Consider the following 27,708-nt stretch of genomic DNA (forward strand, 5'->3'; position numbering starts at 1 on the left):
GCTTAAATCTAGCTCCACACAAATTCTGGCATATGTGAAAAGACCCTGTATTTCCCTATTGTAATCCCCCATTAAGAAGCAACCCAAAGTGTTGCCTATTTGCCTGTAAACCTCTACGCGCCACAGGTGAATTGGGAGATTTGGAAGTCTGATCCAGACAGGGGCTTTTGTAATAACTGCAGATGCTGGATCGAAGTCTGGGAACCATGGAGTTAAGAAGAGGCCTGCCGAACCCATGAACCAAGGGCCTTCTTCTAATGCCTCTTTGTAGTCCTCGAGATTGTCGAACAACACTATAAAATATCCTTTTGCACAGAAGTAAATCTTGCATCGATGAGTCCAGTTTTCCTTGATCCAGTCATATAGATCCTTTGAGCATGGCCAGAGACCATTGAATCTACAGATGATGGCCCTTTCTGCAAATTGCTGGGTGTCATCTGCTAAATCAGGGTAAGAGATCTCAACAGAGGGGACCTCTTCCAATTTGTCAACCAGAAAGGGCTTGGGAGGAGCCTGCACTGGCGGATCTGTCTTTTCAGGCTTGTTAGCATGGACTGCATCTTTATAAGAAAATGCCTTTGCTGAGGAGGATTCTCCGGCAGCTCCTCCCCTCAAACGAAGGGTTAAAATAATGCATGCGTCTTTTTCAATGCCGAAAAAAGAAATGGGATATAGATCCTCGAGTTTTTTACCTTCATAGAGAAGCCGTTGAGCTGCAGAGGGGATTCCCAGTTTGATGCTCAGTGCATGCTTGAGATTCTGCACTAGATCCGTCCGGTGGACCCATTGTAGCATTGTTTTGCCAGTAATGAGCTTGATTTGTATCTGGAATGATACAAAGAAGTTCGAATGCCTCTTTCCATTGCAGATCTGTGCATTGAGGCAGCATGCGTGATTGATTTGCGAATCTTGGATTTGCACCATATGCCTAGGCTGCATACTGCCCTTCGACGCAGGCTTGTTTTTCCCCTTTTCCAAGATCAATGGAGACGCTTCGTGGGAATCCGTTGGAACGCCCTTGGCTGCTGCGTCGACAGACTGAGGAGGGCTCCATGGGATTTTAGTGGAAGCGGGGAACTGTTGCCGTTCAGCTCCAGGGCGGTTTGCAAAGTGTTCCGCACGAGCAGTCTCATTTGCTGCCGCAACATTCATCCAGTGTGCAGCCTGTGCTTCTGCCTTGAGGGATAAATTCCTTGTTCTATGCTCACTGTGCTCGATTCCTCTTGCTGCAGGCGTTCTGAGATGCCATGGCGTCCTGAAGAGGGCCATAGAAGCGCGTTGGGGAAGCAGGGGGTCGAGGCCCTGCTGCCCTAGATTTCACGGCAAAGAGATCTTCATACGCCTTCGTTTCTGCGGCGCCAGCGATCATGGTGTGGCCCTTTTGTGAACCTGCATAGGGGAGAAAGCTCCTTGTCCCTCGCCTGTTACTTTCGAACCCATCCGCTGCAAGAACGCTCAAAGACCTGACGGCAGCCGAGGGCATGGATGCGGCAGAGCTAGGGTTCATCGTGCTCTCCTCAGGGCTCCGGCCGATCGATTTCGTTGTATCTCGAAAAGTTCTAAGATTTTACCAATGCACTTAAGGGATTATTTGAAATAATATTATAATTAGTTTATTATTAATTTGTTATGACTATGTTTATTATATTATTTAAATAGGTTTAAGATTTAATTGTTTTATTTTAATGGTCAGTTATTTATGGTATTAAATTAATCAATTTTTAGTTGTTATATGTAAGGGTATGTTGTATAATGTTAAATATGATTTAAATAATGGTTTGTTTTATAAAATTAATTTATTAGAGATAATATTACAATTAGTTTCTTATTAATTTGTTTTGATTATGCTCAAAATTTATTATATTATTTAAATAGGTTTAAGATTCAATTGCTTTATTTTTATTCTTAATGGTTGGTTATCTAAGGTAATAAATGAATCCATTTTTAGTTTTTATATGTAAGGGTATGTTGTACCAATGTTAACAATGATTTAAATAATGATTGATTTACTGAAGGGAGAAGAATTTGTTATAAGAAGTTGAAGATAAAACGAGAGCTGCGGGGTTTAAGGGGAAGGGGAAGGGGATGTGCTTAATGGAACAAGGGGGCTTTCTATAAACTGGGTTGTAGAATAGAGATCCAGTTTCTGCTAATTTCTAGGCCTCCATCCCTATTGAGGTTATGAGGATGTTTGATGCATAGTTGCAGGAATCGGCCCCCCCCCCCCGGATCCTAGGCCGGAATCGCGTCCCGTACGGAAGCGTTCCGGAACCTCCAGGCGAAGCGCGATTCCAAAATTTATGAAGCGCGATTCCTGTTTTTTTAAGCGATTCCTGGAATATAGGTTGCGTTGGCCCGGATCCGCGCTTCGGAGGGCGCTTCGGGCCTCCGGAAGCGCCTCGCTTCGGCCCGGAAGCGCACGCTTCACGAGCTCCGGATCCGCGCTTCCGGAAATTTCCGCGGGTGCAGCAATGTAACTCGAATTTTTTTTAATTTTTTTTAAAAGTTAACTTGAGTTTGCATGAGGGGGTGGGTTAGGGTGAGGTTAGGGTGAGTTTAGGGTGAGTTTAGAAAAGAATAAAGCCCCCATTCTCTTCTCATTTTCTCACTTTGAGTTTATGAGAGTTGGAGAAGAGAAGAGAGGAGAGGAGAAGAGAAGAGAGGAAAGGAGAGGAAAAGAGAGGAGAGCTTGGAGGAGTGAAGAAGGAGGAGCTAGGAGAAGGAGGAGGAGCTTGGAGCAAGAGCTTGGAGGACTTCATCTACAAGAGCTAAAGAGGTAAGTTCAAACCCCAAACTCCCTTGTTTTTTTGAAAAAAAAATTGTATTTTTCTCCTCCCTCTCCTACTCTTTCCCATTGTTTCTACTTGCTCCTTTATTTACAGGTTGTCCACCACCTATATCCATATTCCAAGATGGTGTTCTTTTGGCTTCTATGTATCATTCCACTCTTGGTTTTAATGATGGCAAGGGTGAGGAATAGAGGGGAAGAGGAAGAGGATGAACTTGGTCCTAATAGTAGTGACCCAATGTATGATGAGGAGGAAGGGTTTGAAGAGGAAGGGGATGAACTTGAAGGGGACACTGAAGCACAAGATGGGAAAGGTACATCAACACCCTTGTGGAACTATGTGACCAAACTTGAAGGGGGAAAGGGTGGTGGATCTTACAAATTTGTGTGCCCTCATGGTTGTCATGGAGGAAAACCATATACGGGTTCATATACCCGTCTGAGGAGGCATCTTTGTGGGGTGCTGGACAGTGATGAAAAAAAGGGTTCTGTGGGGGTACAAATTTGCCCAAACATTTCAACTGAACAAAGAAAAAAATACATCCAAATAGAGATGGCTGCACAACAAAAAAACAAGAAACAAAAAACTCATTCTGAATCAAGTGCAACCTCTAAATTTGGTAGTTGCCCATCTCCTCATGGTACTTCTGCAACCTCTGGAGGTAGAAAAACAATAGGGGATTTCCTTAATGTTGCTGGGAGGGATGATGTGGATGGAAAGATAGTCTGTTTTCTTTGTGCTTGCGGTGTACCATTCAATGTGCTTCGCTCTCCCTATTGGCATGACATGGTAAAGGCCATCAATGAAGCCCCAAAAGGATACAAGGCCCCCAACTATGAGAAAGCTAGAACAGTGTTATTAGAAAGAGAAAAAGCTAAGGTTCAAAGAGCTTTGACACATTTTACACATGAGTGGGTGGATTCTGGGGTATCCATTGTATCAGATGGGTGGACAAATATTAGAAACCAACATTTGATAAATGTTCTTGGTGTTTCTTCTAGTGGTGCAGTATTTATTGCATGTCATGACTCCTCCTCCATCAGTGCAACTGCACAAAACATTGCAGATCTCCTATTGAAATCAATCAAAGATGTTGGTCCGAATAATGTGGTTCAAGTGATCACAGATAATGCAGCAAATTGTAAGGTAGCAGGAAAAATTATTGAGCGTACTCATCCACACATCTTATGGTCTGGGTGCCTGGTTCACACATTGAACCTTTTGATGCATGATATTGTGAAACACAAAGATTGTGGGTGGATTGCTGAGGTTTACAGGAAAGGGAAGCAGCTCATTAAATTCATCACAGGGCATACAAGGTTAAACTACTTCTATGGCACTTACTCCAAGTTGCAATTGCTTAAAATTGCAAAGACAAGATTTGCTAGTTATTACCTCACCTTTAGGCGGCTAGTGAGGGTGAGACAAGCTTTAACTAATCTGGTGTGTGCTGAAACATGGGATGAAATTAGCACTGACACAGATGGTGCTAATGTAGTCAAGGACACTGTTCTTGACAGTTACTTTTGGTCACAGGTTAAATATGTTTTGCAATTCACCAAACCAATTTATTACATGATCAAGTTTGCAGATTCAGATCGACCAGTAATTGGGGAGGTGTATGAGCAAATGGATAGCATGTTGGGGCAGATTAAAGACATTGTTGAGCCTAGAGATACCACCTTGTACAATTATATTCGTGTAGAGGTGCAAAACCGATGGGAAATGCTAAATATTCCATTGCATGCATTAGCATATGTTTTGACACCTAAATACTATCATCCATCATGGCTTTCAACACCAGCACCTGGGGGGGAAGCAGGAAAAAACCACACCAAGATAGAGAGGTTCACGAAAAATATATGGCTGCATTGAGTAGATTAATCCCTGATGATGAGGAGGTTGCATTGGTACGGAGACAGGTGAGCAACTATACGCTCAACACTGGTCCATTTGGGAGCATGCATGCAATTCAAGATCAAGAGACTTTTTCTGCTCTTGAGTGGTGGAACATGCATGGAGGGGGTACTCCACTTCTACAGAGTTTGGCATTGCGGGTGCTATCACAGGTGGTAAACACTTCTTCTGCAGAGAGGTGTTGGAGCTCTTATTCTTTCATCCACAGTGTTAAAAGGAACAGGTTGAATTTAGACTGGGCAGAGAGCTTGGTTTATGTTCATTACAACTTGCGATTGTTGTCCCATTACTGTGAAGATGCAAAGTCTAATAAAGACTTGTTGATTTGGGACAAGAATCCAGAGGAGCCCAATTTGGAGGATGGAGTGTTGCGACTAGAGCAATTAGAGGATGCTCTTATCCAGGTATGTCCATTGTGGTATGAATTTTCCAATTTTCCCTTATAAAGCATTTCTCTAATTCATGTTTTTAATTTTTTTGTTAACTAGTGTTTTTTTTTTTTTGCATGAATTTTTTGAGCGATTCTAGGATGATGATGACCGTGTTGATATGCCACCACCCCCACCCCCATCTGGTCCCTTGGTTCCTAGGTTCCATGGTTCAACACCAACAACAGGGGGTTCTTCTTCATCAGTTCCAGTGCCACGACTTACACACGGACCATCTTCTTCATTGCCACCACGTGGAGGCCCGCCATCACGTTCTATTCGTGGTGGAAGGAGGAGAGATTAGTAGATATATTCACAATCTACTTCTTTTTGTCATAGATTACTCATTAGACTTGTAGACTTGTGAATTTGAATTTTGAACCTTTTTGGCTTGGCGGTGACCAAGTGACATATTTTGTAAACATTATTATTTGAATTTTGGACATGACAAATGTTGACAGTTGCTCACTTGCTAGATAAATCATAATATGCTCTATGTTTTATGTTTTATAATATGCTTAAATGTTTTATGTTTTATAATATGCTTAAAAATTTGATGTATGTTTGTAATAGCTAGAATATAGATGATTGTTGTACATACTAGTAACTACAATGGAATCATGGATGCCATATCTATCTTGATTTATGCAAAAATATGCATGTTTTCATGTCTTCTACAATTAATTTGGTATTTGGGATGTTTGTTTTGAGTATAAATGCAAAAAAATATAAAAAAATATATATATATAGTAGACGCTTCCGCGGACGCTTCGCTTCCTAGATTTTTGGAAAATGACGCTTCCGCGCTCCGCGCTTCCGCTTCGCTCCCGCTTCGTGCAACATTGGTTTGATGATTTCAATTGCCTCCCGGACTTTGCGTTTAAAATAATGTTTCTCGTTGGCAATGATCTTTGTGTCTTCGAGGCATATGTGGTGGTTTGTCTTACCCGCATGCTCAGCTAAGGCTGAGGAACGAGTTCTTTCATTACGTATGTCAGCACCATGCTCTTTGAGCCTAATTTTTACCGACCTGCCTGTTTCACCTATATAGTGTTCTCCGCAAGAGCAGCTGATCATGTACACACCTTTTTGCTGGAGGTGCTCCGGGCTGTCTTTGACTGATTTCATTTTTTGCTTAATGGTTGTCATGGGTTTAAATGAGGTTTTAATATCTTTCCTTATGAGAACTTTGGCTAGCTTGTCAGTGACACCTTGAATATATGGAAGGAAGGCATTAGCAGTTTGAGGATTAGATATATCTTTCTTGCTTCTAGATCTGGCTTTTTGGATGGCTTTGAATATGTCTTTTTTATTGTATCCTAGGTTTGTAAATATCTTCTTTAAATAAGTAATCTCTTCTTCAGTGTGTCTCCCATCTAATATCCTACAGGCTCTGGTGAAGAGTGTTTTGAGGACTCCCATTTTTTGAGTAGGATGGTGATGTGAATCTGCATGAAGATAGTTATCAGTATGCGCCTTTTTCCTAAACACTTTGTGTCCTAGGGAACTATCCTTATTTCTTATAAGGAGGATGTCCAAGAATGCGATGCAATCATTCTCCTCAACCTCCATTGTAAATTTGATGTCATCCGACATGCTATTGAGATGGTTTAAAAAGTTTTTAAGCTCTACTTCCCCATGCGGCCAATTTACACTAGTGTCGTCCACAAACCTAATCCAGAACTTAGGTTTTAATGGGAAGGTGTCAAGAGCCTTCTTTTCAAATTTTTCCATAAAGAGATTGGCCACAATAGGAGAAAGAGGTGATCCCATAGCCACTCCTGAGGTTTGTTCAAAGATTTCCCCTTGGAAGATGAAGAAGGTGGAGCATAGACAGATTTTTGCCAATTTGGCAGTCTGAGGGTCTGCTACTTCTTTAACCACTTGGATAACTTCATCTAAGGGAATCTTGGTGAAGAGTTGAACAACGTCAAAGCTAACAATTTTATCACCCGGATCTAGTTTAGCATTTTTGATGAACTCAACATATTGGTTGGAGTCTTTGATGTAAGAGCTGGTTTTACCTACTATAGGTGCTAGCGTGCTTGCGACATACTTAGCTAATTCATAAGTAGGTGCTCCGATAGTATTGACTATGGGTCTAAGGGGGACATCATTTTTATGTATTTTGGGTGCTCCATAGATACGAGGGGTAATTTCACTATCAGGGGTGAGGCGTTTCTTCAGCTTCTCATCAAGGTTAGATTCTTTGATAGCTTTCTTGACAAGTCTTGTGATTCTTGAGATAGGGTTTTTCTCAAGTTTCCTGTAACTACCACTGTTATAGAGGTGGTCCTTCATTTTGTTTATGTATTCTTTCTGATCCATTACCACTGTGGCGCCTCCCTTATCTGCCTTTAAAATGACAATGTCCTTATTCTCTCTTAGGCTCTTTAAGGCTTTAAGTTGTTCTTGGTTTAGATTGCTCCTAGGTGGTCTAGCTTTCCTTAGAATTACGGCACATTCTTGTCTAATAAGTTCTTTATCTGTATCGTTAAGAGATTTTATTCCTTCTTCAAGACTGCATATAATTTCTTCTTTCGGGATTCTATTGGGGGCTAGGGAAAAGTTGAGTCCTTTGTTGAGGACTTCTATTTCTTCATTTTTCAATTCATAAGCTGAAATATTAATGTCTTTTTGGTAAATAGAGTGATGGGTCTCCATTATTTTATTGTCATTATTCCCTTCTAAGTTGCTTTTTATAATATTAAATATGAGACCGGTGCCTTATGGAGTCACAATTCTTGCTTATTATAAATTTAGACCGAGTAACCGGATGGGCACCTGCGGCTTAATATGATAGACTACCTATATGAGATGCAATTCCTAAGAGCTAGGTGTGATGCAAGGGTGTTGGTTAATTTTAGATTAAATGCCTAGTCTAAGTTGAACCTCTCCCTTAACTGTTTTGAGAAACAATGTTCAGAGTAGGTTGTGAGATGGAAGCCAATGGGGAGCAGGCAATGGCCTAATTAACGATACCTCCCCTTATGTTCCAACCACCCAGTGCCTCCGACGCTGCAGAGACTGTGGCCTCTGACGACTGCAAGGTCATTGTGTTCACCATTAAGAAGGGTTGAATCCCTCAAGCTAGATGGGAAATGGTTGTTCTAGGAGTCTATCAACCAAGCTTATGCTTGGAGGTAAGTTATTAATGCAAAACTAAGTCCTATAATGCTTGTGTAATGATGATGAGTGAAATTATCTTTGAGTTAAGATTGGTTTGTGTTACTTAAGTATTTAATGCGAATTATCTTGAAGCAAGAGTACTTAACAATGATTAGATAACAATCTACTTAACAATGATTAGATAACAATCTTAAACAAGTGTTTAAAGATACAAGTGCAAGCTTCAACTTTAGATTAATTCACAAAATAGTTAACCAATTCTTGACAATAAATTAGAGCAATTTATCCACTTATCAATTAGACACAAATTTATAAGATGACAATCACAATTACCAAAGATGTTTCCCAACAAGATTATGTGTGATCTTATTACTCAATGCTAAAGAGACATTCAACTGGATTCACAAGATACCAATATTCCCAAGAGACTTATCACCAAGATGATTTATGATCTAAGTGCTTTAGTGAGTGAGTCAATTTAGATGTGAAATATGAATAAACTCACGAGAAGACACAATGTTAGCCACTTCCACAATGTAAATGTTAGAAACAAAATATAGAATTATGAAAACAATTATACACTTTATTTTCCAATGACCCTTTTATGAGCAATAAGTGACTATTATGACAACAGTAAGAGACTTACGACAACAAGAAGTAAATATCAATTTCAAAGTGCATATGCTTGCCCAATGTCACAAAGAGTAGCCCAACTACCGAATAAACTTAGCCAACTCAAGAGTCAGATGTATTAGCCCTCTTAAGACATAGTATTCATAAAATTTCCAGATCTGATGTATTTATTACAACAGTAGAAAAAGATAAGAACAATGAACTATCTATGCTACAAGTTGCCAAAACATGCCCAAAATTTGAAAAATTTGGCCAAAATTGAAAACTTAGCTTTTTGAGCCTTTTTAGATGTGTGATTAAGAAAATTGCAGATCTGATATGTTCAGTTATGCAGTAAATTCTAGCAAACAAAAATTCAGATCTAGGCTAAATCCTTGATGCCCCCAAGTGGCCAAAATTTATGAAAATTTAGCTTTTCCAATTTTGAGGTATTTTGACCAATTTAAATGTGATTTTAGGGCTATTATATCACTGTTATCATTGTTGTAATAAAACAGAGGCACAATGAGGGTTAAGAAAGCGAACCTTAGGCATAAGGCGTTGAAGATGAACTTACCCAAGTTGCTCAAAATTTTGGGATGCAAATGTCACCTGAAAATCGAACTTTCGAAGCCCAAAAAACCTGCAAAACCACCAAGTATTTAGTCCAGAAAATCCAGGGATGAATTTAGGACAAATTTGGGCTAAGGAAGGCCAATGCTAGGTCAAATAGGGCTAACGTTGAGGCCTAGAGGCTAAAGGTGTTGATTTTTGTAGCATCGGATTTTCTCTAGGCTCGAAATTTTGCAGAGAGGCTAAGACACATGCATTCTCCAAGACCCAGAAATCTTTTGGGAAAATTCCACCTAGAGATGGTTTAATTAAAATAATTAATAATTTTTAATGTCTTTCTAAGTCTAAACATAGGAAATGTCATTAATTAAAGGGTATTAATTAAATCTGTTGTGAATCTTCTAGATGAAGACGAGGATTAACTCCCAGTTAATTTTAGCTTTTGATTATGTTTTAATCTTGGCCATTGGTGCTCCAATGAGAGATTATAAGAAGGAGCTTGATGGGCACTGGGAGAACAGACTGAGATAGTGAGGTCTAGATTGAATTTCTCAAGAGTAGCAACGCTGAGTTACCGGAGAGAGATCGAGTGATCTTCTTGCAGTGAGGGGCAGGGATAGTAGACCAGAGGGGATTTTTCCAGTTCCAGAGAGTGCAAGGTAGAGAAGGCATTCAAAGGTTCAGAGAGGCAACACCATGCTTCAGAGGGAGTCCGTAATTTTGTTGGGAGTAGTCGAGATCTAGTGTCGGAAGCCGGGGTGTGAGACATGAGGACCAGAGAGTCGAGTTCTAGGAAGCAAATTGATAAGCTGGAAGGGTGAAGCAACTCCTAGAAGCTGTGACGCAGTGACTGTGTGAGCGCATGTAGAGACCGTGTAGTGATAGTGTAGGGCAGCTTATCTAGAACCTAGATCATATTCAGATTGCCAATGACAGTGTGAGAATATTTCTCACTACCTATTTGCCAATTTATTCTTTATATCAGATTGCCAATTTGGGCATCTAAAGATTTGTACTCAGATTACTACTGCATAATAATTAAAACCCTCAGCTGCTGCACCAGTTTTCCCATATTGGGTTTTTCCAAGGACGTTTGTCCAAAAACAACGGTGTATTTGTGTGTGTGTTTATTTCTCTCCTGTGCAGTATTTTGTTTCCGCAATATTTTATGTTGTGAAGGTTGTAGTAGATTTTATTTCGATGTTTACATTGTAACACTATAGATAACTTGATTCAAAAATTAACAAGTAGGAGAAATTTAATCAGTGGCTGCAGTAGGGAATTGGGTCACCGATTTTTCACAAAAGGAAGGTGGACCAGGGGTCAAAAATGGCCAAGGAGGGAAAAACAAAGGGCAATGAGGCAAGGAAAGCCCTAAAGGGTTGGTGTAATGTCCCTTCCTAAATTAATTTGGAACAAAATTAATTATTACATTTTGGGGCCAATTTTGGAGGTGATTGGGCCCATTTGAATTTTATTAGGAGACAAGACTTAGTAGAAATTCTTTTGTTGCAATTAAATTATACGTGGGGGCCACCCACACTTGGAGAATACGCACTCCCTAGTTCGAATTGCATAGAGGGGAAGTCAATGGTTAAGTGAGGGACCCACGATGGAGAGAAAATGGAGGGAAAAGTAATCCATGAAATCTATATAAGGCAAGCGACTTTCCTCATTTCATTATCTTTGGCATATTGAATTTTTCTTTGGTTGCTCGAGTTGCTTAGCCGAGTCACTTGCTGTTTAGCACAAGTTCTTCAAGCAGAGAGCTCACCCTTTCTTCGGGGGACTTAGAGTGCCACCCTAGAGAGGTTCATATTCAATCATTTGGAGGAGGTTTTCGTTGTGGTTTCCAGCAGTGGCATCCATCATCTCCAGGTGGTGTGTATTTCTGAAGGACGTAGTGAAGGGAGGCCGATTTGTGATTGTGGCATCTTTTAGAAGAGGTTTGGTCAACATAAATTCCGGAAGGGAGGCATAGGTGTTGAGTTGCCATTTTGGTGAGTTTTGGAGCAAGAGGAGAGAGTTACCATCTAGTGAGACTTTCACACTTTCTGGGCCAACGTAGAGGTGGAACATTGTGCACACATGGGAGGTGGAGTTTCAGCTATTGGGGCTTGTCTTTGCCGGGAGAGTTAGGGGATACACTTGTGGAGGAGATTGCTACTTTTTCGGAGCCTTGGAGGAGGATTTCGTTGATATCTTTGCAGGCCACGAGCTTCAGTAGTCTAGGAGGGTGTAGGGCCTTTTGGGGGTCGATTTTGGGAGGTTGGAACTAGACCAAAACCTTTTTGCGTTTTTGTGGATTTGGGTCAAGGAGCTTGGGGTTAATTTTACAGCGTTTTCTAAGCATTGGAGGTGGGGTTTCTAGCAGTTCCTTTCGAGCCAGCAGTGTAGTTTTCTGGGCAACACAAAGCATTATAGGCGCAGTCATTTCCAGCCTTTGAGATCATTGTCTTATCACTTGGGTTCTGTCACGCTTTCCATTGAGGCAAGCCCATGTGCATTTCTCCCTACTATTGTACTTGCTCCATTGATTAATAAAATGGCTCAGCTGGTTCTTAGTACTTACTTCTAGAGTTTTATGAGTATTTGCTAAATGCTTAAAATTTTTGTGTTGTAATTGTTTTTGCTTTACATATCACTATTTATCCAAGTTTAGAACATTACAATGGTACCAGAGCTCAGATTCTGGCTCAGCCGTGGGGGAACCTTCCTATGAGTGAGGAGGACCGACAAAACATTACTTGCAGGAGGCAAAAGTATGGAGCATGGAGAGGGAGTTGGAGATTACTCCAGACACAGAGGATCGTGGGAAGGCGGTGGTCACAGAAGATATGGGGGAGCCCAAGAGCAGGGAGGAGATTGCCTTCGACAACCTCTTGAAGGCCTTGAGCGATTTGGCAAAGGGGCAGAAGGAGATGTTGGACGAGATCAAAATGCAAAACCGGGAGCGGAGCACTCACCGTGAGTTTATATTTGGAGAGACTTTAGGGGCCTTTGAACAATTTGATCATCTTTCACCTTCTGCGCAGCGGCCATCCTCGAGTGAGCCAACTCGAGCCATTCTACCTTCTTTTCTACCTTTGGACCAGGGTGAAACGGGTGGAGGAGAGGATCCATCATTAATGGGAGATCATTTCAGGGAGTGGCAATTCATGGGAGAAGATTTCAGAGAGGCTCTATCTTTTAGAGATTTTTGCCAGCTCAAAAAGAATGAGAAGGGGAAGGGCTATGGAGGCCATGGTACGCAAAACTATGCGCTGCACAACTCCATCGGGAAGATTTATTTCCCTACCTATGATGGCACTAACAAGTGTAGAACACGTGCTTGGGTGGAGAAGCTGGACACATACTTCCAGCTCAACAGGATGATGGAAATAGAGGCCATTATGATGAGCACATTGCATTTGGAGGGGGAGGCACAAGATTGGTGGTTTCATGGCTTGTCCACTCTGGGCATGCCAACATGACCTCCTATGAGGACTTCACACGAAGAGTAGTGGAGCATTTTGATCGGAGAGATCTGGAGGCTCACTTCACGGAGTTGACTCAGCTCAGGCAAACATGACATTCAGAGCATTATATTTCAGAGTTCTTGAGGGTCTTAGTCATGGTGCCTGATTTGTCGGATGCCAGGAGAGTATACACATTTGTGGAGGGATTGATAGAGCCAATGCGAGAACTGGTGACGTCACGCAGGCCCTCTACTCTACCAGAGGCAGTGACTTGTACGAGAGATTTGCAGGGGGTCATCCCCAAGACCTGGGCACCCTTTCCACCACGCACTTCCTACCCTTAGAAAGGAAGTGACACTAGAGCACCTGCAACACAGAGAGTAGCCCAAGGTCAAGGACAGTTGGACGATGAGACTAGGAGAGACCTTAGGAGGAGGAAGCTATGCTTTACATGTCGGGAGCCATGGGCCCCAGGCCATCAGTGCACAGCAGGAAAGGCCCACTACATCTAGGTCTTCTCAAACAGTGATCCGAAGGATGAGGAGGAGTTGGAGCTTGGTGGAGATAACGAGGATCCAGCAGGGAGAGGACCACCACCACCCCCACCTCATGGGGGAGCATCTTTTGCACCATCTAGGGGGGTCCTAGCATCCTTATGCGGGGCTTTCAAATTTTTAACCATTAGGATCAAAGGCACAATGCAGGGATAGCGTGTCGCATTTCTAGTAGATAGTGGGGCCACCCACAATTTTATTGATGCTCAGATGGTCCAGAGGAGGGGCATCACCACTGCAGAGTTTGAGGGGTTTTCAGTTCTAGTGCCAGGAGACAGAACTTTGCAGTGCACTCGATATGTTTCCACACTGACTGTGACGATGGGGAACTATTCAATGACAGATCACTTCTTCGTGGTGGATGTGTCGGACACCAATGTGGTGATGGGTGTCCCATGGTTGTATTCCCTTGGGTGAGTTACCACCGATTGGAGGCAGTTAGTGATGGAGTTTACTGGACTGGATGGTAAGCAGGTGGTTCTTCGAGACATGCATTTGTATTCTCCACAGACAGTTTCAGCCCACTGGATGAAGGTTGATTTGAGGCTTAGAGACATAGCATGGGTGGTGAAGCTGAGGATTTCAGAGGCCGGGGGGAAGGCCAAGCCACCGCATCCAGACATACAGTCGATACTGGATAGATATACGGTAGTTTTTGGAGACATACCACCATGACAACCACCTGACAGGGAGTTTGAGCACACTATAGAGCTGGAGCCTAGTGTACAGGCAGTCATTACTACACCCCATAGGCATCCCAAAGCCTACAAGGATGAGATTGAGAGGGCCATCAGGGAGCTGTTGGCGTTGGGCCACATCAGATTGAGTTTTAGTCCATTCGCTTCTTCAGTTGTGTTGGTGAAGAAGAAGAATGGGACCCTACGCATGTGCATTGACTACAGGGCCCTAAATAAGAAGACGCTAAAGAACCGATATCCCATTCCGCGTATTGATGAATTGATGGACGAGCTTAGGGGAGCCAAGCACTTCTCTAAGATAGATTTATGGTTTGGGTATCATCAGATTTAGGTGCAGGAGCAAGACATTCCGAAGATGGCCTTCAGGTGTCATTATGGGCATTTCGAGTTCCTAGTCATGGCTTTTTGGTTGACCAATGCACTGGTTACTTTCCAGTCGTGCATGAACCATGTGTTCAGAGGCCAACTGAGGAGGTTTGTACTAGTATTCTTTGATGACATCTTGATCTACAACAGGACGTTCGAGGAGCACCTGCAACACCTAGAGATAGTTTGCGTATCTTGGAGGAGTAGCGGCTCTACGCCAATATGTCCAACTGCGAGTTTGGGTTGAAGGAGATGCTCTACTTGGGGCACATCATAGGCATAGATGGGGTCAAGGTGCACGAGGAGAATATTCAGGCCATCCGGGATTGGCCAGAGACTTGAGAAGTGATGGAGCTGAGAGGATTTTTGGGCATCTGTACTTATTGCTAGAAGTTTGTGAAGGGCTTCTCACAGTTGGCAACACCTCTTATTGATCTGACTAAGAAGGGGGCTTTTGCATGGACAGATGGAGCTCAGGAAACATTTGATCGCCTCAAGGAGGTGATGAGTTGTTGTCTGGTATTGGCACTTTCAGATTTTACATAGCCTTTTACATTGGAGTGTGATGCATCGGGTGTGGGGATAGGGGTAGTCTTGTCCCAAGGAGGGCACCCCATTGCTTTTGAAAGCCGGAAGCTCCTACCACATGAGATGTCATATTCCATATACGACAAGGAGATGTTGGCCATAATTCATGCATTGGCCAAGTTTAGATAGTACTTGGTGGGGAATCGATTTCAGATGAAGACAAATCACAACAGTGTTCGCCACTTCATGGGGCAGCAGAGCCTCAATGATAGGTAACAGAGGTGGGTTAGCAAGGTGCAGGCCTACGATTTTGATATTGAGTATGTGCGGGGGAAGCACAATGTGGTGGTGGATGCACTATCCAAGAGGCCAACAGGACTATCACTCATGAGCATCTGCCATGATTGGAAGGCACAACTGTTAGTAGAGTACTCCAAGGATCGTCGGGCGTGTGAGATCTTGGAGGGCAGCCATACAGATGGGTGCTACAGGGTGATGGATGAGATTATATACTACAAGGGGTGCATATTTTTGGTTTCGGGCTCTCAGTTAAGGGAGCGCATCCTTCAAGCAACTCATGATTCTCCTTTGTCTGGACACTAGGGGTTCAAGAAGACCTATATGGCGGTGAGAGAGTGCTTCACCTGGAAGGGCCTCAAAGGGGATGTGTTGAGACATGTGTAGGAGTGCGAGGCGTGTTATAGGAGCAAAGGGGAGTTGACCCATCTAGCAGGACTATTGCAACCTCTTCCCATCCTTGAGGGGAAATGGGAGAGTATCTCTATGGACTTCATCATCGGACTTTTGTATTTTTGTGGTGGTAGACCGACTGACCAAGTTTGCACATTTCTTTGCCATCCCGACACGTTATTCAACTTCACAGGTGGCAGAGTTTTTCTTTAGGGAGGCCTTTCGCCTGCACAGACTCCCTAAGACTATAGTCAGTGATCGAGATAGTCGATTCATGGGGGGATTTTGGTAAGAGCTTTTCAGGTTAGTTGGCACCGAGCTCACCCCGAGCACCAGTTATCATCCACAAACCGATGACTAGACAAAGAGGGTGAATCAATGGCTAGAGGGCTATCTCAAGAACTATGTGACAAGGCAACAAAGGGCTTGGATTCGATGGCTGAATTTGGGAGAGTATTGTTACAACACGACACATCATATGTCCATTGGTATGACTCCTTTCCATGCTCTTTATGGTTATGATGTTTTGTCTTTTGCTGACATTGCTTTTGGAGACAATCGGGCCCCAAAGGCCAAATATTGGATCCTAGAGAGCCAAGATATCCTCAAGGCTCTTCAGGATAATTTGTAGATAGCCCAGAATCAACAAAAGATGTATGTTGAAAGGCATCGGGTGTAGAGGCATTTTGAGGAAGGTGACTTGGTGTACCTTCGATTGTAGCCATACTGACAGTCCACGCTAAAGAAGAAGGGGGCCAAGAAGCTGCAACTGAGATATTTTGGGCTGTATAGGGTGATCAGGAGGGTTGGAGATGTGGCTTACGATTTGGAGCTACCACCAGGGAGTAGGATCCACAATATTTTTCATGTTTCATGCCTGAAGAGGGTGTTGAGGCAACATGTTACAGTGGCTGTGGAGTTGCCTTTGTTGAAGGAAAGGTAACTAGGTTCAGTCTTCATAAATGTACTTTTGATATTTGTATTTATTCAAGAAAAGAAATATTATTTTTATAATATATGTCATTGAGTTTCTTGCTCATTGAAATAGGTCTAGAACTATTTAAACTGCTATAGGTGAGTCAAATAGTCAAAAGAATAAGTTGAAGACCTTAAGGGCATGTTACACCTTGTATGTATATGTATCATGGTCAAGAGAATACCTCCAAGCAAAGTCACAAGTCTCCTCCAAGCAATGGCACCATCAAGAAGCTCATCCAAGCATACAACTCCACCAAAGAAACATTCGAAGTCTACTCTACAAGTCGGCCTACAAGCAGTAACCAAGTCGACCTAATGAACAGTGAAGTTGGCCTAAAAAGGAGGGACAAATCTCTATTTATAGAGGTTGTCCACTCCTCATACAACGCACAACTTGAGCTCTGAATTTCGCAAAGCATAGAAGCCAAGGAGAAGTGAAGTAAGTCGAGGTAAAAGGTCTACAAGGTGCAGCGGAGAAAGAATTAGAAACAGTGAAGGTTAAGAGACTGTTTCCTAGGGCATACACAGCGACACGTGCGAGAAAATGAAGGACAACCTGCGGCTATCACAACAGTAAAATCACAGTGGCATATCTCACTTTGTTTGGGGCTAAAACTAGGGCTACAAGGCCTCCTACTCCAGCATGGAAGGACTCTCAAGCGAAGTAAGGAAGCAGAAAACCGAAGTATAAAGGACTGTTTCTAGGGCTAGAAACAGTCACACGTGCGAGGTGCAGTAAGGGTATGACAACAACTAATAGTCCTTTGTTAGGGTGAGAGATCAAGCCTCCGAGGACTCCGAAGTCTAGCGAAGAAGCCCATCTTTTTAAGGTGAAAGGACTCTAATTGGAAGACGAAGTGCCGGAAGAAGTGTCGAGGTATATGTTGTAGAAAGGAGTGGAGAATTGACTTGTGTTTGGAGGATTTCATTGTCAGGGTCTAGGGTTTGGCATTTATCAAAATAAGCTTCAATAAGAAAAATTGATCATGATAAGAATCTTAGAAGACCTACATCATCAAAAGAAAGGAAACATTTGCAAGGCAAGGATCTTTAAGATCCTACGATGGAATCTTCAAAAGAAGGTTCATGAACCAAAGCAGATGTCTCATTGGGCATCTCATTCATGGGATTCAAGAAAAGGATGATATGTAGGCAAGCTAAGATGAAGCAAGAAGGGCCACACCAAAGGATGATCAAAGGAGAATTAAGATGAGGTATGTATGTGTTGTATTCACAGCTCACTCAGTGTCTTTCTGCTGGTCAGTGGTCTGGGATGCAAGATAGCAGGGAAGAAAAGGCCATTTTCTGAGTCGTGGAAGTCACCAGAACTTGATAGGACACCCTACATTGCAAAGTGCTCGGAAAGAGCTTTCCGGGGGTATATTCAAGTTTGAAAATAGGTTCCCAGATGAGAAGATAGAGACTACTGAATCAACCCCTCTCAAAATTCGAAAAACCCCTAAAAAATGGCTAAGTATGGGATAGAGATCGCAAATTGGGCCGAAAGACTTATCACATATCACATATCGGCGTCGGTGGGGGTCCTACACCATTATATCGCAAATCCCCTGGGAAATCGCAATTGATGAAATCAGAGGGCTCCTCCCTTAAGGATTATTGGTTGAGGCTAACGCCAATTGCAATATGGACCAAATTGTCGGGGAGGCCGATTTTCAAAATACAAAGAAAAGCATGGAAAAACAAGGCCTCGACTGAGCTTTTCTCTCTTCTCCAGGGGGCCATGTGGCGGCTTCTTATTGGTCCGCGGAGCTGATGTGGCGGCTTCTTATTGGTCCGTGGAGCTGATGTGGTGGATGACATCAGCGATGACGTGGCATGTACAGAGGATGATGTGGTAGGGGGACACATGCCACTCATTTTCGACCTTTTTAGGGGTCCAATCGACCTATTTCTGGGTGCCACGTGGCACCACTCACAGGGTGACATGTGGTAATGATGATGTCAGTGGGTTATCGACAATCAGCAATCGCAATGTGCCAAAGATTAAAAGAGGCGAGACAACGTAGGAGCATTGATTGCGATATGAGGGACTAGATGCGATAAATTATAAACTACAACTTATACAAATTTCGGGTCCGGGAAATCAACCAATAAGAGGTTTTATTGCGATATAAAGAAAAGCCCCTCACGCATTTATTTGAAACCTTAAGCGCTTTATAGATGGGACCTTTGTCTCTGCCTGTGGTCCTATGCAGAGATTCATAAAAGGGGCTATTAAAGGGGGCCTAAGACTTAAATAAGAAATCCTCGCCGATTCACCTGTTTTAAATGAATTAATCCCACGCCATAATGCACTGATAAACATTGAACAAAGCTTTGATAGATTGATGGGTCGGCAGTTAGGCATTTTATGAGGAATAGGGGCGCTTTTAAAGAAAGACGACCTGCAACACAGTCGGCGCCAAAGTTAGCTTAAACCTGAAGTGACTATGTCGGCCCGTTTTCACATCAACCGCCTTAAATCACCCATTGCAGCATGACGTGGCCTTCACAAGAGTCTTTCGCAATAAAGGAATGTTTGACACCTCCTCCTTCTCACTGGGATCCTTCTCTCTGCTCATTTACTCCAAGATTTTCAGATCGTGTTTAAGAGTTCGAAGAGGCAGCACAGCTTGAAGACAATCCCCTTCCTCGGCCAAGAAGGCAACCTGATCTGACAAAGAAGCCCTCGGCCCATGAATGCTCCTGTAAAAATCATTAATGTCTTGGTCATCCCCTTCTTATAAGTGGGGGGTCCTGATATTATGAAAGGTTTGAAAATCTGGAGAGAAAAGGGCCGATTCTGAAACTCCTGTGATAGCTTATAGACCTTCAGAATACCACAGATTGGTGGTGATTCCTCCTTCTGAACTTTGCAGCTTGTTAGTCCTGTACAATTGTTTGTCTGCTTGTTTATCAATCATCCTATTCATGCATCAATAAAGCACTGTAGTGTCTTTTAATTCTCTTGCAGATTCATTTGTGTTTATTTAAATGCACATGCCTGTGTGAGGGTTCGAAATTACATTTACAACATTGTATGATGCAAAGTCATCTTTCATCTATTGTTTGTTCACTTCTTTTTTAACTCAGAAATAGATCAACTTTATGGTTCCAGGATCGTACTTTGTATATGAATTCCTTGGTGTTGTGAGCTCTATAATTTTGAGTTGCTTTCCTCTATTTATCTGTTATCATTTACTTTAGAACAAATCTGATTTAACTGTGAAGTTTTGAAGAGCAAGGCCTCCACTGTCCTGTTTTATTTCTGAAATCTACTTCTGTGTATTAAGGCTTATATCATTGGCTTACATCTTTGGGTAGAAGAACCACTCTCTCGTATTCATTGTTTGAAACATAAGTGTTGTCTCTTGTTATCCAAAAATCATTTGAGACACATTGATCTGGATGACCATAGGCACTGGTCTTGTCAGCAATCCAAGGCTGTCTCTAGGGGGCTTTCTCTGTGTCAGGCTGTATTTGTGATCAGTAGCGAGGGGCAGTGAGTACGAGGTAGAGAGGCAGGGACAATATTGGGAGACTAGCACAGAATCGACTGCTTGACAATTTATGGAGATTCTAAGTTGATAGTAAAGCAAATTAAGAACCAATGCCAGGCTAAACACCTGAGGCTGAGGACATATCGAAATGAAGTATGGGACCTGATTGATAGCTCCTTCCTGGTCTTTAACATTCAATTTCTGCCAGAGAAGAAAACAAGATGGTTGACTCTCTGGCTGTAGCTTCCTGTACCTTCAGGACTCCCCAAAATCCTCTCCTCAGGTATGAAGTTGAAGTTAGGTGTAGACCCTCTATACCTGATAATATCAAGCACTGGCAAGTATTCCTAGAGGTCATTGGGGAGTTTTCCAACTCCACCATTGATCAAGAAGAATAAGAAGAAGAAGAAGAAGAAGAAGAAGAAACAAGCAGGTCAAGAAGCCACTCCATGGAAAGATGCAGTGGCTGGACACAAATTCTTGCAGCTGAAAGGGAACACTATTCCCCGTGGACTAGTTCCACTAGAAAGGCTCTTTACTAAGGACGACATAGCTGCTAAACAAATGGTTTCTAAAACTGATGATCAAGTGCAGGATCATAACATTGGTTCAGAAGAGGAGCCCCAGATGATTAAGCTGTCAAAAGGAATCCCATTGTAGTACCAAAAAAGGTATTTAGATCTCTTTAAAGCTTATAAAGATGTTTTTGCTTGGTCGTATGATGATTTGAAAGTTTTTGATACTAACATCATACAACATAAGATTCCTTTGAAAAGCGGGATGAAGCCCTGTAAGCAGAAGCTCAGACAAATAAATCCTCTCTTACTCCCCTCCATTGAAAGGGAGATAAAAAAGCTGCTACAGGCAAAGATTATTATTCCTTTAAGATATTCACAGTGGGTAGCAAATCTGGTCCCTGTTCAAAAGAAGAATGGGGAGATACAACTGTGTGTGGACTTCCGCAACCTGAACACGGCATCTTTAAAAGACAATTACCTCTTGCCCAAGATGGACAACATACTGCAAAAAGTGGTCGATTTAGCCCGAATGTCAATGATGGACGGGTTCTCCGGGTATAATCAAGTCGCAGTCCACCCTGAAGATCAGGAAAAGACAACTTTTACTACCCCGTGGGGAACATTTACGTATTCGCGTATGCCATTTAGATTGATAAATGCATGTGCCATGTTCCAGAGAGCCATGGACATTGCTTTTGTAGGGGAGAAGGACAAATTCATGGTGGTATACCTTGACGATATTACAGTCTTCTTGAAAAATGAAGAGGATCACCTTTTACATTTAAAACTGACTTTTGAGAAGTGCAGAAGGTACAACCTCTCTCTAAATCCCAAGAAATCTCAATTCGCGCTAAGTGAAGGGAGGCTGCTGGGACATATCGTATCATGTGACAGCGTGAAGATAGACTCGAAAAGAGTTGAATGCTGAAGCCATCAATTGCATTCCACTTCCCAGAAATAAAAAGGAAGTCCAAGCTTTCTTCGGAAGAATAAATTTCTTGAGAAGATTCATCCCAATTACGCAGAGATAGTCAAAGGCATCACAGATATGCTCAGGAAGGACAATGAGGTAAAGTGGAATCCTGTTCCCCATGATTCTTTCAACAGGATTAAGGAAGCTTTGGCCAAAGCCCCAATGTTAGCTAGCTTGAATTATTCAACTCCTTTTTACATTTTCTCTTTCGCCTCTCCACTCACAATTGCAGCAGTACTGTTACAGAAAAACAAAGTAGATCATCAACAACCTGTTGCCTTTTTCAGCCAAGTACTGAGGGATGCTGAATTGAAATATAATATACTGGAGAAGCAAGCTTATGCTCTGGTTAAAGCTTTAAAGGCCTTTCGCACTTATGTACTACAGTCCAAGGTTACAACATTTGTTCCCATGGCAGCAATCAAAGACATTCTGGTGCAGGGGGATAGTGAAGGGAAGAGGGGCAGATGGATAGCGAAAATACAAGAGTATGAGCTAGAAATAAAGCCCACCAAGCTCATTAAAGGACAAGGTCTGGCTCAAATCCTGTCTGAATCTAACTGCCAAGCACTTGGGATAAATTTAATCACAGAAAATAGCAGATCTGAAGAGCACCAGAGCAGCATCAGAACATCTGAACATAAAATTTATGCCAAGTATGAGGGGTCTCAGTGGTATAAAAATGTTGTCCACTACCTCTTGTTTTTAAGATGCCCATTGGGGTTGGATTCCTCTAAATATCGAAGCTTGAGATTACATGCTCATAAATACATTATATCAAATGGCTTACTATATTGGAAGGACCTAGTGGGTGTATTGTTGATGTGTTTAGTAGAAACAAAGACCAATAGGGCGATGGAAGAATTTCATGAAGGAGCATGTGGGGGGCACTATAGTTGGAAAACCACCGCACACAAAATCCTCAAGGCTGGATTTTACTGGCCTACACTGTTCAAGGATGTTTATAACAGAGTCAGGAGCTGCCAGAAATGCTAGATGTTTGTTGAAAGACAGAAGTTTGCTCCTCTCCCCTTGATTCCTGTGCAGGTGGAAGAGCCCTTCAGACAATGGGGCTTGGATTTTATAGGAGAGATCAACCCACCATCCAGTGGCCAACACAGGTGGATATTGACAACCACTGATTACTTCACCAAGTGGGTTGAGGCCATTCTAGCTAGGAATGCTACAAATGCAGTGGTTATGAAGTTCATGGAAGAGAACATATTGTCCCGCTTTGGCTGCCCTTCCAAAATCATCACTGATAATGCCCAAGTCTTTAAGTCTTCCAAGTTCACTGCTTTCTGCAACAAATACAGTATCACTATCGGGCATTCCACCACATATTACCCTCAGGGTAATGGCTTGGCTGAATCCTCCAATAAAATAGTGGTGAGAATATTGAAGAAAATCATTGCTGAAAACAAAAGGAACTAGGATTCTCAGTTGAAATTTCTTTATGGGCCAACAGGGTAACACCCAAGAGATCCACTAGGGTATCACCTTTTGAGTTGGTGTATGGTAAGGTTGTTGTTTTCCCTATACAATTAGCAATTCCTGTAGCAAAGCTGCTACAAGAAGCTGAGGAGGAGCCAAGTGCACTAACAAGGAGAATAAATCAGCTGGTGGAACTTCAGGAGAGCAGAGAGCAGGTGGAGGCCAGATTATCTGATTATCAACAAAAGATGAAGTTGCTGTTTGACAAGAAAGCTAAGGACATACCTTTGCAACTAGGAGATTTATTTTTCAAGTGGGATGTCAAACAAGGGCAAGCATTGGAAATTCGATCCATTATGGTTTGGTCCCTTCAAGATTGCGGAAGAAAGAGGGAACAATACCTTTCTGTTGGAAAATTTAGATGGTGAATTGCTGGAACTACCAGTAAATGGTCAGTTCCTTAAGTTTTATTTTCAGAATTAAAATTGTCTACTCCACACTCATTGTAAATATCCTGTGTGTTTACTACAAACTGTTGATTTAAGTTTTTTCTTTAAATTTGTAAAGAATTTTTGGCTTTTTGGAAGTATCTTTTGTTCTAGAAATGACTCCATGCCCAAAGGAGTAGTTCGCAATGTGTAGGTTCTCAGCACCTTGCTGGCAAGGCACTGTCCCCAGATGGAGTCAATGTTGTATTTGCAGATCACATAGTGTCTTGCTACCAATAAGTGGTTCGGGATGCAGGATAGTAGGGAAGAAAAGGCCATTTTCTGAGTCATGGAAGTCACTAGAACTTGATGGGACCCCATCCATTGCAGAGTGCTTGGAAAGAGCTTTCCGGGGGTATATTCAGGTTTTAAAATAGGTTCCCGAATGAGAAGATAGAGACTGTTGAATCAACCCCTCTCAAAACTCGGAAGACCCCTAAAAAATGGTTAAGTATGGGATAGAAATCCCAAATCAGGCTGAAAGCCTCATTGCATATCAGCGTTGGCGGGGGTCCTACACCATTATATCGCAAATCCCATGGGAAATCGCAATCGGTGAAGTCAGAGGGCTCCTCCCTTAAGGATTATCGGCGGAGGCAAACACTGATTGCGATATGGACCAAACTGTCGGGGAGGCCAATTTTCAAAATACAAAGAAAAGCGCTGCAAAATAAGGCCTCAGCCGTCCTTTTATCTCTCCTCCAGGGGGCCACGTGGTGGCTTCTTATTGGTCTACAGCGCTGATGTGGCAGATGACGTCAGCGATGATGTGGCATGTACAGAGGATGATGTGGCAGGGGACACGTGTCACTCATTTTCAGCCTTTTCAGGGGTCTAATCGGCCTATTTCTGGGTGCCACGTGGCACCACTCACAGGGTGACACGTGGCAATGATGACGTTAGCGGGTTATCGGCAATCGACGATCGCAATGTGCCAAAGATTAAAAGAGGTGAGACAACAGAGAAGCGTCGATTGTGATATGAGGGCCCAGATGCGATAAATTATAAACTACAACCTATAAAAATTTCGGGTCTAGGAAATCGGCCGATAAGAGGATTTATTGCGATATAAAGAAAAGCCCCTCACGCATTTATTTGAAACCTTAAGCGCTTTATAGATGGGCCCTTGGTCTCTGCCTGTGGTCCTATGCAGAAATTCATAAAAGGGGCTATCAAAGGGGGCCTAAGACTTAAATAAGAAATCCTCGCTGATTCGCCTGTTTTAAATGAATTAATCCCACACCATAATGCACTGATAAACACTGAACAAATCTTTCACAGATTGATGGGTCGACAGCTAGGCATTTTATGAGGAATAAGGGCACTTTTAAAGAAAGACGACTTGCAACACATTCGATGCCAAAGTTAGCTCAAACCTGAAGTGACTATGTCGGCCCGTTTTCACATCAACCGCCTTAAATCACCCATTGCAGCACGACGTGGCCTTCATAAGAGTCTTTCGCAATAAAGGAATGTTTGATACCTCCTCCTTCTTACTGGGATCCTTCTCTCTGCTCATTTACTCCAAGATTTTCAGATCGTGTTTAAGAGTTCGAAGAGGCAGCACAGCTTGACGATGATCCTCTTCTTTGGCTGAGAAGGCAACCTGATCTGTGAAAGAAGCCCTCGGCCCATGAATGCTCCTGTAAAAATCATTAATGTCTTGGTCATCCCCTTCTTATAAATATGGGGTCATGATATTGTAAAACGGTTTGAAAATTCAGAGAGAAAAGGTCTGATTCTGTAACTCCTGTGGTAGCTTATAGACCTTCAGAATACCACTGATTGGTGGTGATTCCTCCTTCTGAACTTTGCATCTTGTTAGTCCTGTACAATTGCTTGTTTGTTTGTTTATCAATCCTCCTATTCATGCATCAATAAAGCACTGTAATGTCTTTTAATTCTCCTGCAAATTCATTTGTGTTTATTTAAATGCACATGCTTGTGTGAGGGTTCAAAATTACATTTACAACATTGTATGATGCAAAGTCATCTTTCTTCTATTGTCTGTTCAACACTCCTTTTTTAACTCAGAAATAGATCAGCTTTATGGTTCCAGGATCATACTTTGTATATGAATTCCTTGGTGTTGTGAGCTCTATAATTTTGAGTTGCTTTCCTCTCTTTATCTGTTATCATTTACTTTAGAACAAATCTGATTTAACTGTGAAGTTTTGAAGGGCAAGGCCTACACTGTCCTGTTTTATTTCTGAAATCTACTCTGTGTATTAAGGCTTATATCATTGGCTTACATCTTTGGGTAGAAGAACCAATCTCTTGTGTTCATTGTTTGAAACATAAGTGTTGTCTCTTGTTATCCAAAAATCATTTGAGACACATTGATCTGGATGACCCTAGGCACTGGTCTTGTCAGCAATCCAAGGTTATCTCTAGGGGGCTTTCTCTGTATCATGCTGCATTTGTGCTGCATATGCAGGTTTTAGCCACAATAGTATGCATCAAAGTTTAAGTCATGTTTTCGTTCGTATATTATTGAGTCATGGGTATAGTTCTATAACACGATTAAGCATGAAATAATCTCTTTCACCAAGGACATGCTCGAAGACATGCACTACAATGCGATGAAGATCAACAAAAGAATGTGCTCACATAAGGAGCATAAGGTCGCTGACTAAGAAGCAAGAAGAAATGCTGACAAGTCTAGAAAGCAAGCAATGAAGGAATGCTCACACAGGAAGCATTAGATGGTTGACCTATCTATCTAAGAAGAAGCAAATGAAGAAAGAGATCAAGCATGCGAAGAACACCATGATTGCCAAGAATCACTATCTGACAGAATGCCTTGAAAGATATCTCCCTAAAGAAGGCAGGACAACTCTGATAAACGAAGAAAGGACCCTTGACACCTATGAAGGCCTTAGAGATACAAAAGGTGCTGATAACTGATTCTACTCTACAGAGATGTTGTGATGAAGAAGCCATCCAACAAAAGAAAAAGCAATGTTGAAGCAATATGAGGATGAAGTCATGATGGGCTACTAGGTCAAAGCATGTAACCTAGCAAGTACATCGAAGCATCCATGAGAAGAATATTTTGAAGCATGGACAAGATGACAAAAGAGTAGCCAAGATGACAAGAAAACCTGATGAATGACAAGAAAGTCACTTTCCACGAAGGAAGCAAGAAATGACAATCTAGGAAGGAAAGTGATCGATGGATGGTGCCCTACGTAGAAGAAGTTCAAACAAAGACTCCATGACACCAAGAAAGGAAGGAGATCAAGCAACTGAAGGACCCACGAAGAAGAAGTTGTTGATGAAGGAAAGAGTCCCCAGTTAAGAGGGAGCTCTGACAAGTCCTTGATCAACAGGGAGCTTTGAATCACCCCTGATTACAAAGGAGTGACATTTGTGTTTTCCATTTCATGGGTCATGCACTAGACCAAGACTAATAGCCGTAAGTCTAGATGAAGGCCATGAATGGAAATGTAGACACAAGTTAGACACAACATTCTTGTCTTCACTTGGGAAGAAAGAATGGGAGGATTGGGTAATCGTCTGGCATCCGATACTCTTTGAGGATGTGTAGGGCATCCAAGACAAGAGGACCGATATTCTTTGAGGGTTGGGAACCCAATATAAGAATAGTCCTAGAAGGTCATACTTGAGAACACCCGGGCGGGTATGTACCTTGAGAGACAATGATGAAGTTGTCTATAAATCATTGGTCTCGCCAACATTGTGGCTCATGGTCTCGTAAAGAGATGGAGCTATTAGTAAAGGCCTTGCACTATGACAATGCTGATGAATAGGATGCTATAATAGATGGATTGCAAATCTGGTTTCTCTTATGTGAATTCTTCAAGATTGATAATAGCCAAACACCTTGTAGTATTATATGAATACCTCCCTAGTTAAGAGGGAGTGTTGAAGGAAAGGTAACTAGGTTCGGTCTTCATAAATGCATTTTTTATATTTTTATTTATTCAAGAAAAGAAATATTATTTTTATAATATATGTCAATGAGTTTCTTGCTCATTGAAATAGGTCTAGTACTATTTAAAGTGCTATAGGTGAGTCAAATAGTCAAAAGAATAAGTTGAAGACCTTAAGG

General features: G+C 42.2%; 2 protein-coding genes across 2 annotated transcripts in view; both read left to right on the plus strand.

Annotated features, from left to right (window-relative positions):
- Positions 1-27,708, plus strand: part of LOC149168769 (protein PALE CRESS, chloroplastic-like) — a 269,623-nt gene that overhangs the window by 53,154 nt on the left and 188,761 nt on the right. The window lies entirely within an intron of this gene.
- On the plus strand, positions 4,751-5,442 carry LOC149168770 (uncharacterized). The gene is made up of 2 exons (XM_089428052.1): positions 4,751-5,110; positions 5,235-5,442. Exons 1-2 carry the CDS (start codon positions 4,751-4,753, stop codon positions 5,436-5,438), a joined length of 564 nt encoding a protein of 187 aa, XP_089284178.1. The 3' UTR covers positions 5,439-5,442.

The sequence above is a fragment of the Pinus tabuliformis genome, chromosome 4_2, assembly GCF_031772625.1.
Source record: "Pinus tabuliformis cultivar Carrire ecotype Pingquan chromosome 4_2, CPIR1, whole genome shotgun sequence".
Classification (NCBI taxonomy): Eukaryota; Viridiplantae; Streptophyta; class Pinopsida; order Pinales; family Pinaceae; genus Pinus; species Pinus tabuliformis.

What these genes read in the sequence shown, in the direction of transcription:
- LOC149168770 (XM_089428052.1), top strand. Translation starts at nt 4,751, where the DNA reads ATGCATGCAATTCAAGATCAAGAGACTTTTTCTGCTCTTGAGTGGTGG. An exon ending in TAGAGGATGCTCTTATCCAG is followed by an intron (nt 5,111 to 5,234) that starts GTATGTCCATTG and finishes GAGCGATTCTAG; the next exon opens with GATGATGATGACCGTGTTGA.